Here is a 12,780-nt window from a genome sequence, read left to right as displayed (position 1 = left end):
CAAGTTGTCTACATAAAATTAAGGGAATTACTATAGTAACTTTTTAAAAAGTGCAATGAATAAAATTAAACACTGTAGCCACAAAGCAACATTTTACTGTATCACAGAAAATACCAAATTATTCACAATAGTATTTAAAAGGAAATCATGTACTTAATTGCTCTTACAGGCACCTTCCTTAACGTCAAAGTCCATGATTTCTGCAATATGGAAAAAGTCACACTTCCCTTTAACCATTTCTTTGGAATGTTCTTTGAAAGCAGAAGTTACAAAGTCTGGAAGTAAGTCTAGGCAATAGATGCCACAGTCTCTCTGAAGTAGCCATGCCTACTTCTGAGGGCATTCAGTCAGTCACACTCTGTGGGTTTGGACAGAGGTCAGGCTTTGGTTTCACTTCTGTTAATCACTCAGTTCCCTTTCCTGATGTAATGCCCAACCCTAGAGCAAGGACTCATGTTTGTGGTTAATACTAGTCTGCCCAGAAAGATTCAAACCACATGGCAGGCTTCATCCTCTATTTTAATTGACATTGTTAAAATGATAATTCATTATTTTCTTTACTTTTGATGCATAATGGGTACTTAACATTTGACATGACCTTAAGATTTAAACCTTTCTTAAAAGTTAATGCTGGTGAAATTTCATTTAATTGCCAAAAAATACAATGAAAATACCATGTGTATTATAATAACTAACCATGTGTATTATTCCTACTGATGATGTAAATCTTTAAAAAAATTGCTGACAATTAATTTTTTCAAAAAGAGTATAGTGAAGTAATTTTATATAACAGCTGGCAGCTGTAGTTTACAGCAACAGGAGCTAGTTACAACAATGGACTAATAAGTGCTAGTGAATATTCATGACAGCATGATTGTGTGGGTTTTAGTAAACTACAGCTTCCATGTTCATGTGATGGGACATGTCTTAATTAACCACTCATTTTAATTAGTTTTTTGGACTAACAAATTGGATGTTATTGGATGTCTGTGGCGCTGATGAATAAACTTTGGAATTTTGATACACAGATGCTCATTAGAGGGATCAATTAGATTTATATTTTCATTGGGTTTGTTGACAACAACAACACAAATGCAGAATATCGCCAGACTCGACTTTTAACTATTGGAAAACCCATTTAAACTCAGTAGACTACTGGTTCAAATGAACTGCACCCAATGAGATGACCTGATAATGGTTTGACATCCCCTTAGCTTAGCCCCTAGCAAATTTCGGCTTGCTACAGATGTTGCCTAGACACACAGGTCAAAGACATATTTACAACCTTGGAATGTTATTCTAGGCCACCCTGGAACTTTGACTACTTTCTTGTTTCGAGAGTCTTTGAATGTCTTTAAAAGGTTTTAAACGTAAAATATTTGTAGGGTGAAGTGTAAAGATAGGTGCCCTGTAAAGACTGGTAGTGATAATGATATAGGATATATGATATATGATATAGGATATGATATATGATATATGATATATGATATAGGATATATGATATATGATATATGATATATGATATATGATATATGATATAGGATATATGATATATGATATATGATATATGATATATGATATATGATATATGATATAGGATATATGATATATGATATAGGATATATGATATATGATATATGATATAGGATATATGATATATGATATATGATATAGGATATATGATATATGATATATGATATAGGATATAGGATATATGATATATGATATATGATATATGATATATGGATATGATATAGGATATATAGGATATATATGATGATATGATATATATATGATATAGATATATGATATATATGATATATGATATATGATATATGATATATGATATATGATATATGATATATGATATATGATATATGATATAGGATATAGATATATGATATATGATATATGATATATGATATAGGATATATAGGATATATGATATATGATATAGGATATATGATATAGGATATAGGATATATGATATATGATATATGATATATGATATAGGATATATGATATATGATATATGATATATGATATATGATATATGATATATGATAGTGCACTCTGCGCCTCTACACTCTTGTTCTGGCTCGACTGCTCATCAGGATGTCAGGAAGTTGTACATTTCTTTGGAAACCATGCAAAGCCCCAGAAATCATCGTTCTGAAATATGACTCTGCATTGAATCATCCGAGGATGTACAGACGTTACAACGCACGAAGGGGTGCGATCTGTGCGGCATAGGGTCGAGTCCCGCCCACCGTCAGACCTACAAATAAGATGGGATAAGGCGAGACGTTACTCTCACTACAGCACAGACCACAGCAGCAGTCATGGCTCAAGGTAAGTTGTATCCTGATTACTTTTATCTGTAGCACACAAATTGTTGGTCAAATTTGGTTAAAGTATTTGCCATTTAAAAATAAGTTGGGTTGTGGTTTATTACAAGCTGGTATAAAACACATGGCCTGAATGTTGATTTTTTTTTTTTTGGACATAATCCATATTTTTCCACAAGTCAGTCCCTCAAGGACTTTGCTCTGATGTTTTCTTCCCACCATTTCCTAATATGGGAATAGTTTGTTTTAATGCAACTTTTAGTCTTACTGGGTGTATTTTGATGCTCAGTGTTCCGTTTTTTTAATACTGAGGAGTTTATGACAAGGAAGGGCAAACTTTCACTAAGTCATGTCTGTGAGCATGCTGTAGACATGATGTCTGAGAATAACAAAGGTGACACATGTAAAGCTATCACAGCCTGCACATATCATCACCCTGTGTTAGCTGGTTTCACAGCTGCAGGAGTAACTCTGTTAAGATCTCATCAGAGATCTAAAAGCCAATGAATGTGAAAAATGTTTCACCCTGACATTTGAGCAGATGATTGTTGTTGCCCTGCTGGGACCCTTAAAATAGCAGCTGAAAGCAGCTGTAGCCCCTGCCAGTCAACTGCTGCTGTCTTTACAGGGCACCTATCTTTACACTTCACCCTACAAATATTTTACGTTTAAAACCTTTTAAAGACATTCAAAAACTCTCGAAACAAGAAAGTAGTCAAAACTCCAGGGTGGCCTAGAATACCATTCAAGGGTTGTAAATATGTCTTTGACCTGTGTGTCTAGGCATATACATCTGTGTCACCTGTTTTCCAGCTGTTGGAAGTTGACAAGCATTTATTTGAAATTTAAAGTGTCTTTGATGGAGCTCTAAAGTCAGCAAGGGTCTTACCTGCAAGACTGAAAAATCCATTCATTTTCTAATGGGAGCATATTTGTTTTTCCAGGATTCAAATAGTGTTTACTGTAAAGGTGACTAGTTGACACCAGCTAGAGCTTGTTTAAATTTCCTTTTTTAGACTTATGCTGGCCTCAGTGCTGTTTACTGAGACAGACCCTCAGTGTGTGGGTCATACGTAGTTGGTGAAGTGGGATTGAGGCGTGGGCGTGTCCAACATTTAAAGATTAGCGAGGAGGGCTGGGTCAAGGCTGAGGAATCTTTGCCCATGCTTTTCATATTACAGTGCTACAAGTTACAGAAGAAACTGCAAGCTGCAATAAAATGCATTCAGTTTGGCTTTACATCACACATGAACACCATCTGCTTCCAAAAAATCCTTCACCTTGAACAACACATGCTGTTGCACTGTGGTTTGGGAACAAATCCAAAGTAATTTCTCTTTTATATCGATTAAGAAGCCAAAAAGAGACTCTTAAACCACTACAGAAAGCATGGCATCAGTTTGCAATTGCACCATTAGTCTGTTGTTTCGGAATGTTTTGTGTCTCGGACATTCATGTGTTACTAATCTTTGTAATGGATTTCACATTCTGTAAGCTGAGGATCTGTTTTATTGGACTCCCTCGCCATGAGGTGCAAGTGCAGTAAAACTCTTCTCACTTCTCTCTTCAAAAGTGAGGACAATTTTATTCGACCCAAGAGAGATACAGTGTTTCTTTCTTCAGATGGTTCCTCAATCTGTTCATCTGTGCTCAAATACAATTGTGATATTTATTTGAAATTTGCGCGGATCAAATGTGAGCTAAACGACTGGAGCGCATGCACAGGCTAAGCAGCAAAGCTCTCATGATCCTCTGACTACAATCTCCAGCTGTCATAGAATACGTAGCGTTGCCGTCTTTAAAGCAATTGCCCGAATTGGTTACACTAACATGTCTTCAATTATGACCTGAACCAAGGTGGAGAAAAAGTAAAACATCAGAGCCATGACGAATGCTGAGGAATGACGGTCTTCATGTAAAACAGCAGGAAGTCTTTGCAACTAAGTCTTTGTTTACCCAAGTCTAGTCTAGCCTTGACACTACAACCTGTTTCCTGGGCTTTTCTTAACACTAAGGCATAATATATGGACAGAGGTTAACCTCTCGACATGTCATGGAGCAGGAGGACCATGGAGGCTTTATATGCTGAACCCTTGCTTTTCCTACAAACAGGAAATCAGAGGGTGGGATTCTTTTAGTCACAAAGTGCCCTGGAGACAAGGAGTGGCTGTGTGTTTGCACATTTCACAAGGAGGGACTCTCTGTCTGTGTTTACCTCTTGTTAAATCATTAAATCACCCAGGAAAAAAAATAAATATTAAAAACATCAGTTTGTAGCTTGGAAAGCAGTATAAAATATAAAGAAACACATACAGGGCCACAACATGAAGAAATCCAGCCTCTAGTTATCCACCATTTTCTGGTTAATTCACCAGAAGTCTGCCATAAAAAAAGGTATTTGTAATTGTTGGTCCTTGTAAATTCTGTTAAATATCCCTCATTCTATACACAGCTATATGTTTTAAAACTTGCACTTCATCATGCCTATGTTGTGGCATTTAAAGTACTCCATAAACATATACACTGTCCTCGTATTAAATTAAAATGAAATCTAAGAATAGTGCTTAAAGAGTGCTAAAATAGATGTATATGCACTTTCCAAATGAATATAAAAATACACCCTTTAAATGCTATGTAGCATTTGATACATTTTCTTGAACAAAAGTCTGTTGTGTATTGACTTAAAGTTTTGAAATGTGTTTGTAACTTAAAAATACTCTAATACAGCTGTGTGTTAACTTTTTATATGCTTTTTCAATGCCCTCTCCTCTTTAAAGCACTGGACATTGATCGATGGGACCTGGAGTGCGGGTTCAACAACCTGGACCATCGCACTGATCTCAACGGTGTAGATCGTCTGATTTTGAGGAGAGGCCAACCGTTCACAATCAGCCTGTACCTTCGCTCCGGAATCTACCAGCCAGGAGTCAGCTCTCTTGACTGCATTGCAGAGACAGGTAGAGACATATATATCTTAGAACTAGTATGTGGGTTTCTGTTAGTATTTATGTAATTTGCACTGCTTCAGGACGTTTGGAAAAGTGCAGTAAATGACCAAAACATTCCTCTCATTCAGGGAAGTCACATTTGAACCCACTGTGTGTTTCTGCAGACATTATTTTCTTTGCTACCTATTGTGATTTCAGAGATGAGAGGGGAAGGGAGCGGTAATGTTGATGGAAAGGAAAAGGAAGTTACTTTCCCTTGTTTAGTTTAAAGGTTACACTGCAACTGGCTTTCACCAGGAACACATTTTCAGTAGCTGTATGATGTTCTTCTGATTTTTCCTTTGTTAATCTCACCTCCTCCCTTATTGTTCTGCGGGTGTTCGTGAATTTAGCTGTTATTGTTGGGAGCCCCAGATACTATTTGCTCATGAATTTGCTGTCAACTCAACTATAAACACTGAAAACCATCTGTCTCTTCTCCTCAGTTCATATTTGGATAATGTTCTCATGGAGAGTATGATAAGACATCTGTTACATGCCATCAAATCCTTAATAGGAAGTTCTGCTTGCCAACAGGAAAGCATGTGTATAATCATAGATAACATTATCAGCAGCCTTTTGAAGTCAACTATGTTTTATTGGTTTAAAGTCGCACCACATGAGAAGGAAGCGGCCTTCCCTTGGTTTAGTTGGCTGTACCAGGTTGAACATGTGAAGGAATTGACTATTTGGACTTGTTTGGGAACACAGATGATTTTAAGTTTACGTAATTTACCAGAATTCAATTCTGTATAGAGGTCACAATGCGAGACTTGATTCCCAAACAACTCTGGTCATAATTAAATGTCATTAAACAGTTAGGCTGCCCATGCATGAGACGAGATTCCAGAGATGTTTGAACTGAATTGAAGCAGGGTTAGGAAAACAGTGAAAAAGTATCCTGTGAGTTTCCATTCCCAAGACACAAACGTTTAACCAAGACCCCTTAGGCTTTTTCCACATGCAGTCTCAGAGCTTCTACCATATTCTCTTTCACATGTAGGTCCACAACCCTCTGAGCAGTACGGCACCAGGGCCTCCTTTGGTCTGTCTGCCAACATTGACACTTCCTGCTGGAGTGCCGCTGTCACCAGTCCCCCCGGGGACATGGTGGCCCTGTCCCTCTGCTCCGCACCAGACGCACCAATAGGCCGCTACACGCTGACAGTGGGGCGATCAATGCGGATCGAGTTTATCCTGCTCTTTAACCCTTGGTGCACAGGTGGGTAAACAGACCATACGTCAAGCTGTCATGTAGTGGATCTTGTGCAGTCGTCTTAGGCTACAGAGTGCTTTGATGATCATGTTTCATTCTGGAGTGGGCTTTTGACAGCAGCAATTCAGGGGCAGTGCTGCAGGGATTATATAGGGAAATAGTAGTAGTTTAATGTAATAAGAATCAGATTTTTAAGTAATAGTTGAGAATATCTGGAAATATGATAATTCATTTTTTTGCCAATCTATACTGTACAACTGTCACAGACAGTTAGTTTAGCTTAGCATAAAGAATGGATACAGAGGGAAAAGCTAGCCTGGCTCTGCCCGAGAATAACAAAATCTGCCTACTAGCATGTCTAAATCTGATGAATGAACATGTTATATCTCGTTTATTTAATCAAAACAGATACCAATGTGTATAATTACCTCAAATGCTGTTTACCGGGAGTCCTTTTTGCAACCAGCAAATAGTGGACTTACAGTACAGGTGTCATTTGGCTGATTTTTGGACAAAGCAAGGTTAGATGTCTCTCCATGCTTCCAGTCTTAATGCTAAGCTAGGCTAACCTCTGGATGTAGTTTAATATTAAATGGACAGATAAGAGAGCGATACTGATCTTCTCATATAACTCTTGGCAAGAGAGCGAATAAGTGTTTTTTTCCAAAATGACAAACTATTCCTTTAAGTTAACTAGAAGTGTAAAATTATATGAAAAAAACTCCAACAACTGCAGGGTAAGAAGACAATATATTAGTGTCTTTTTTCCCCAAGAAATTAAAGGCTGATGTTCTACCAGTCATTTTCCACTTAGGAGGAGAAGCATTAGGACATTCATTATATCACAATGTCTCTTGGCAACAGGAGATGCAGTATACATGGACAATGAGAAGAGTTTGGAAGAGTATGTCTTGTCTCAGGGTGGAATCATCTATCGAGGCAGCTACACATATCCCATTTCAACTCCCTGGAATTTTGGCCAGGTACCAACACCAACACTGACGCTGTCAGGCTCACTTCATCTCACACCCACAGTGTGGTGAAGGAGTCTAAAACACTCTTATTCTGATAACAGAAAAAAATGATGGGGTACATAAGTGCATACAGGCAATAATTTCTGAACATTTGACATTGAAATTAACTGAGATATTCATATCTGACTGTCTGGGTCTGATAAAGTGTTATCGTTTCCAGCCTGTTCTTTGACATCTGATATACACTTTGATTATTTTGGCACCAGCAGTGCAATACTTGTGCAGCTTTTGAGCTTTACAGCACGGCAGAGTTACACATCTAATTCGCTCGTTTAGAATAGGACATTTCTAAGCTTGAATCTCTCTTTTGATTATGTTCCACCTCTATACTTGTATCAGTGACAAACAACTAATCAGCAGTATTTTCTGTACAGTTTGAAAGTGGAATCCTGGACATCTGTCTGAGGATTCTGGATATGAATCCTAAATGTCTGAAAAATCCTGGCAAGGACTGCTCAGGGAGGAGAAATCCCATTTATGTTTCCAGAGTGCTTAGTGCCATGGCAAGTTATATTCATTTTTCGATATCTCCATCCTTTTTACTGTTTTTATTTGCATAGATATTTTATGTGTGTGCAATACCGATGATGTAATTGCAAACATAAAACAGTTTGGAATTCATATGAACAAGACATGTTTTACACTCCTTTTCTCTGCCTGTTAGGTGAATTGTAATGATGACAAAGGGGTGTTGCTGGGAAAATGGACAGATGGCTATGAAGGAGGTGTCAGCCCCATGTTCTGGAGGGGCAGTGTGGAGATTCTGCGCAATTGGGACACACAAGCCTGTCAGCCTGTTCGCTACGGACAGTGCTGGGTGTTTGCTGCAGTGGCCTGTTCAAGTAAGATAGGGAGCGGTGGAGCTTGGTGGCCTATCACTGGAAAACACATTTGATTTGACTCAAACAGACACAACATAACACCATATATTTAAACACACAGTTATGATATACATATTGCTCATCCTCTTCATATCGTAAAACTCATGTAAGTTGTTTTTATACCCTGTTAGTTTCCAGAGCCCTTGGCATCCCCTGCAGAGTCGTCACCAACTACCTGTCAGCCCACGACAACAACAGCGACCTGGTGATTGAATGCTACATCAACGAAAATGGACAGCTCATTAAATCCAAAGAAATGGTCTGGTAGGAACACTTTGTATGTACAGTGTCTAATACCGCAGTAGGAGACAGGGCCATGTAGTATCAATGTACTCTAAATGTTTTAACAATACATACTCTGAAGAAAAAAGGTGTATTGAGATACATTACGTAGAGAGATGTGGGTGTAAAATTAGGAGATTGTCAGGACTACTTTTCTAATTTGAAAGTGAGAGTAAGAAAGTTGAGACTTTATTATATTGCCCTACCTAAAATATGGCAATGTGACCACATATTCAATCAAATAGTTATTATGGAATAAATAGAACAGTATTCAATCAGATGTACTTTCCAATACTGTAGTTTGGAAGATTCACTGATTTAAATATTGACTATGAATTTCCATTTTACAATGGACATTTTTCGCCATTTCATGACTTCAGAACAAGTCCAGTGATGAGAAGTCTTTATTGAAAAAACAGAAAGTTTATCAAGTGTATGTATCCAACTGATGGTGTGTTTTGTTACTATAGGAACTATCATTGCTGGGTGGAGAACTGGATGACCAGGCCTGACTTAAAATCAGATTTTAACGGCTGGCAGGCCAGTGACCCTACACCTCAGGAGAAAAGCAATGGTAACGAACAGTTCATTAATGAACCCATGAGGCCTTTTTTGATCGAGGCATATCCTCACCCAGCTAGATCTTTGTTTTCACCCTTTTCCCATTTCCCTTAGGAGTGTACTGCTGTGGCCCTGTCTCTGTCAGGTCCATCAAAGAGGGCGAGCTCACGTTCAAGTACGACGCCCCGTTTGTCTTTGCTGAGGTCAACGCTGATATCATCACCATCATGAAGAAAAAAGACGGCAGCACATCAAAAGTCACTACTAACACTACGAAGGTGGGCCAGAAGATCAGCACTAAGAGTGTCGGCAGCGATGCCAGAGAGGACATCACTCATCTGTACAAATACCCCGAAGGTAGAGAGCACTGCTGTATATACTGCACATGTAGATAACCCTTACTTATCATCACAAGAGCAGGTCCTATCTATAAATAGTGTATATTATTACTAAAACTATATACAAACCTCCTCTACCAGCAGGTTACATTCAGGTCACTTGCTGTGTGAATTCTTACATTCCCTGTCAGTATTTGTGTTACTCTTGAAGCAGTTTTTTTAAGGGGGTTGGGTTTAAGCTCCTTTACTTATAGAGGCAATTTGTCATGTTAAATATAGAGAAATACAATTTTGGGGATTTTTATTCAGTGTGTGATTTTTATTTTTATATTTCTAGACACTGATGAAGAGCGTGAGGCTTTCAAGAAGGCTAACCACCAAAACGCGCTGCTTAAGCAGCAGCAAAATCAAGGCCTACACCTCACTATCAAGGTCACATCAGACATGAAGAAGGGCTGTGACTTTGATGTATTTGCTGTGGTCACAAACAACACTCAAAGCGAGAAGAAGTGCCGCCTGGTGTTTGGATCCTGCGCCGTGTCCTACAGTGGCTTACTGGGAGAGAATTGTGGTTTTAAAGATCTGCTCAATGTTGAACTCTCACCAGGAGCAGGTGAGCCAAGTCCCAGTGTGGGGTTTACATGTGGATGCATTATGCTCTCGCCCTTTCACTGTGAGTGTTTAATAATACTGTGTGTTCTTCTAGAGAGGCGAGTTCCACTAAGGCTGAACTACTCTAAGTACGGTGGCCTAGTCACTGAGGACAACTTAATCCGTCTGGCAGCTCTGTTGATGGACTACTCCACCAGAGATACAACGCTGACAGTGAGAAACATTGTCCTGGAGAATCCTGAAATCAAAGTCAGAGTGAGTACTATGAAGTGCAAACTAGAGATATAGACATAGGACAACTTTTTACTAACAATGCCCAAAAATGTACTTGTGTAAAGTCCAATTAAATATAATTTCAAAGTCATAACAAGCACTGAAATGTGAAAAAAGGCCAGTTAATCACTAAAACCATGCCAAGGGCCAATTCTGAGGTTGATCGTAAAAGCTTAGTATCAGCCATCCCACGGTTATGTTGGTACAGGATTACAGTATTACAGTAACACCAACCACCTGTTCCCACAGTATGTATCAACAAAGCTTGACCCAAGCAAAACTGTATCATACTTCCTGTGATACTTTCATTAACTAACACCTGGATGTGATTGTGCTCTGCAGATCCTGGGTGAGCCAAAGCAGAATCGGAAGCTGGCTGCAGAGATCACCCTCAAAAACCCTCTGCCAGAGCCACTGGACAACTGCTGCTTCAGCATCGAGGGGGCCAATCTCACTGCAGGACAAGTCATCTCTGAGAGGTTGTATGATTACTACAGATGATCAGTATTTACTCACACAGACCACCAACTGACCGGCCATAAATCAAAGACAATGTAACACAACTTAGCAAATCAGTTGAACATTTTCTCTCCAAGACAAAGAAGCAAGAAACATTCAAAATATAAGTGAAAGGACGTAAAGCAACAAGTTAGCTCATCATTCTTACTTTTTTACAATGACAAATCTTTTTTGGCCTTTTAAAAATGATCACATTTGTGTCATGGAAATGTTTGGTTTCCAAACTCTGAGATATGTGTTATTGTGTTTTATGATTTGTTGCCCCGGTCTTGGTGCAGCATCCAGATGTTTGGCTGGATGTACCCCTGTAGTCAAGACAGGAGCCCTATAGTAAAGAAAAAAATACAGTACATTGGTTTACTGGAGCAGACAGGAAATGAGGATAGAATACATTAAAATACCAGTGAGAAGGCTTGTTATTGCTCAATCACTTTTTGATTTCATTTGTATAGTGTGATCTCATTCAGTGACCAAAGTAAGGAGAAGCCAATCAATTGCTTTAATGCTTGAAGCATGAATTATGCATGATGTGTCTGCATGATGTGTTTTCATCGTCAGTGATATTTTTCGGCCAAAGCCCTGGTGTGTAAAAAAAAGGAAAAGAGTGAAACTCTTATAATAGAATACTTCTTTTTTATATCCTTTAATCCTCTGCTGAGTTCAAACACTGCAGCTCCATTCGCATCGTCTCCATAAATAGGCAAAACTCTCACAAGTCCTAAGTCATTGGTAATCGATCATCTAAATATCTATGCAATAAGAAGACTGTAATAAATACCTGTTTCACAAATATCTAAATATTTACCTTACAGGCTTGGCTCCTCAGTGGGACCGGGGGAAGATGCCAAGGTGAAAATTTACTTCACGCCCACCCACTCTGGTCTGAGAAAGCTGGTGGTCGACTTCGACAGCAACAAGTTGTGTCACGTCAAGGGCTACCGCAATGTCATTATTGGATAATAAAGCTTTTCAACCTTTACAGTCAAATAGACAGCAGTTCTGTTACTCTTAAGTCAGAATTGTTAACCGTTTAACCATCTAAAGAGCAGCGAATGCTTTTGGTTAATACATAAAAAGCTTTTCTATTCAAATACTTTTAAATCTCACTGTATATCCTGATGGCTTCATGTGTATCTATTTTTATTCAGAGGCATACATAGGTTAATGTGAACGCTTTGTACTCATTAAGGCTGAACAAATGCATGCATAGCTTTTAACAGAATATTTGCGGTGATCTGAAGTGATGGTGAGCATTTTAGTTACTATGTACTATTTTTATACTTTTAAAGTGCCACGATTAAAAGAGTTGTTACACATGTCTCATGATTTTTTGTGTTAATGTTTCAACCAGTCAGATTTCTCACACAATCCGAACAACCATGATCAAAAGAGCTAGTCTAAGTTTTTTACCACATTCAACCCTACATGTGGGTGACATACTGTATTCAATTCAAACTTTTTACTTCCCTCCTTGTACCTCCAGGGCACAAATCATTTGAAAAGCCCTGGGATGTCTTTAGGTAATGAGTCTTGCAAACTGAAGTGCTACTCTGTACAGTTTGTACTGCTGTTTTTTATGGCCTAAAACAAGTCAACTTTTTGTAAAATGTATATTTGGCGGCTGTGGCACATGAGGTAGAGCGCTTGTCCCGTAACCACTAGGTTGGTGGTTCAAACCCCTCTACCGGCAACATGCCGAGGTGTCCTTGAGCAAGACACCTAACCCCAA

General features: G+C 38.5%; 1 protein-coding gene across 1 annotated transcript; it reads left to right on the top strand.

Moving 5' to 3' along the window:
• Positions 1–2,290: 2,290 nt before the first annotated feature.
• On the top strand, positions 2,291–12,367 carry tgm2b (transglutaminase 2b). Its single transcript, XM_054616626.1, has 13 exons — positions 2,291–2,352; positions 5,126–5,305; positions 6,339–6,557; positions 7,416–7,534; positions 7,960–8,088; positions 8,250–8,427; positions 8,598–8,730; positions 9,219–9,322; positions 9,424–9,666; positions 9,985–10,260; positions 10,354–10,514; positions 10,875–11,011; positions 11,864–12,367. Exons 1-13 carry the CDS (start codon positions 2,343–2,345, stop codon positions 12,009–12,011), a joined length of 2,037 nt encoding a protein of 678 aa, XP_054472601.1. The 5' UTR covers positions 2,291–2,342; the 3' UTR covers positions 12,012–12,367.
• The last annotated feature ends 413 nt before the right edge of the window (positions 12,368–12,780 follow it).

Source organism: Anoplopoma fimbria, chromosome 17 (genome assembly GCF_027596085.1).
Source record: "Anoplopoma fimbria isolate UVic2021 breed Golden Eagle Sablefish chromosome 17, Afim_UVic_2022, whole genome shotgun sequence".
Taxonomy (NCBI): Eukaryota; Metazoa; Chordata; class Actinopteri; order Perciformes; family Anoplopomatidae; genus Anoplopoma; species Anoplopoma fimbria.
Note: the sequence above shows the minus strand (reverse complement) of the source record. Positions and strands in the feature narration are given on the sequence as shown.

What these genes read in the sequence shown, in the direction of transcription:
- tgm2b (XM_054616626.1), top strand. An exon ending in TCTGTACAAATACCCCGAAG is followed by an intron (nt 9,667 to 9,984) that starts GTAGAGAGCACT and finishes TTATATTTCTAG; the next exon opens with ACACTGATGAAGAGCGTGAG. An exon ending in TGAACTCTCACCAGGAGCAG is followed by an intron (nt 10,261 to 10,353) that starts GTGAGCCAAGTC and finishes GTGTTCTTCTAG; the next exon opens with AGAGGCGAGTTCCACTAAGG.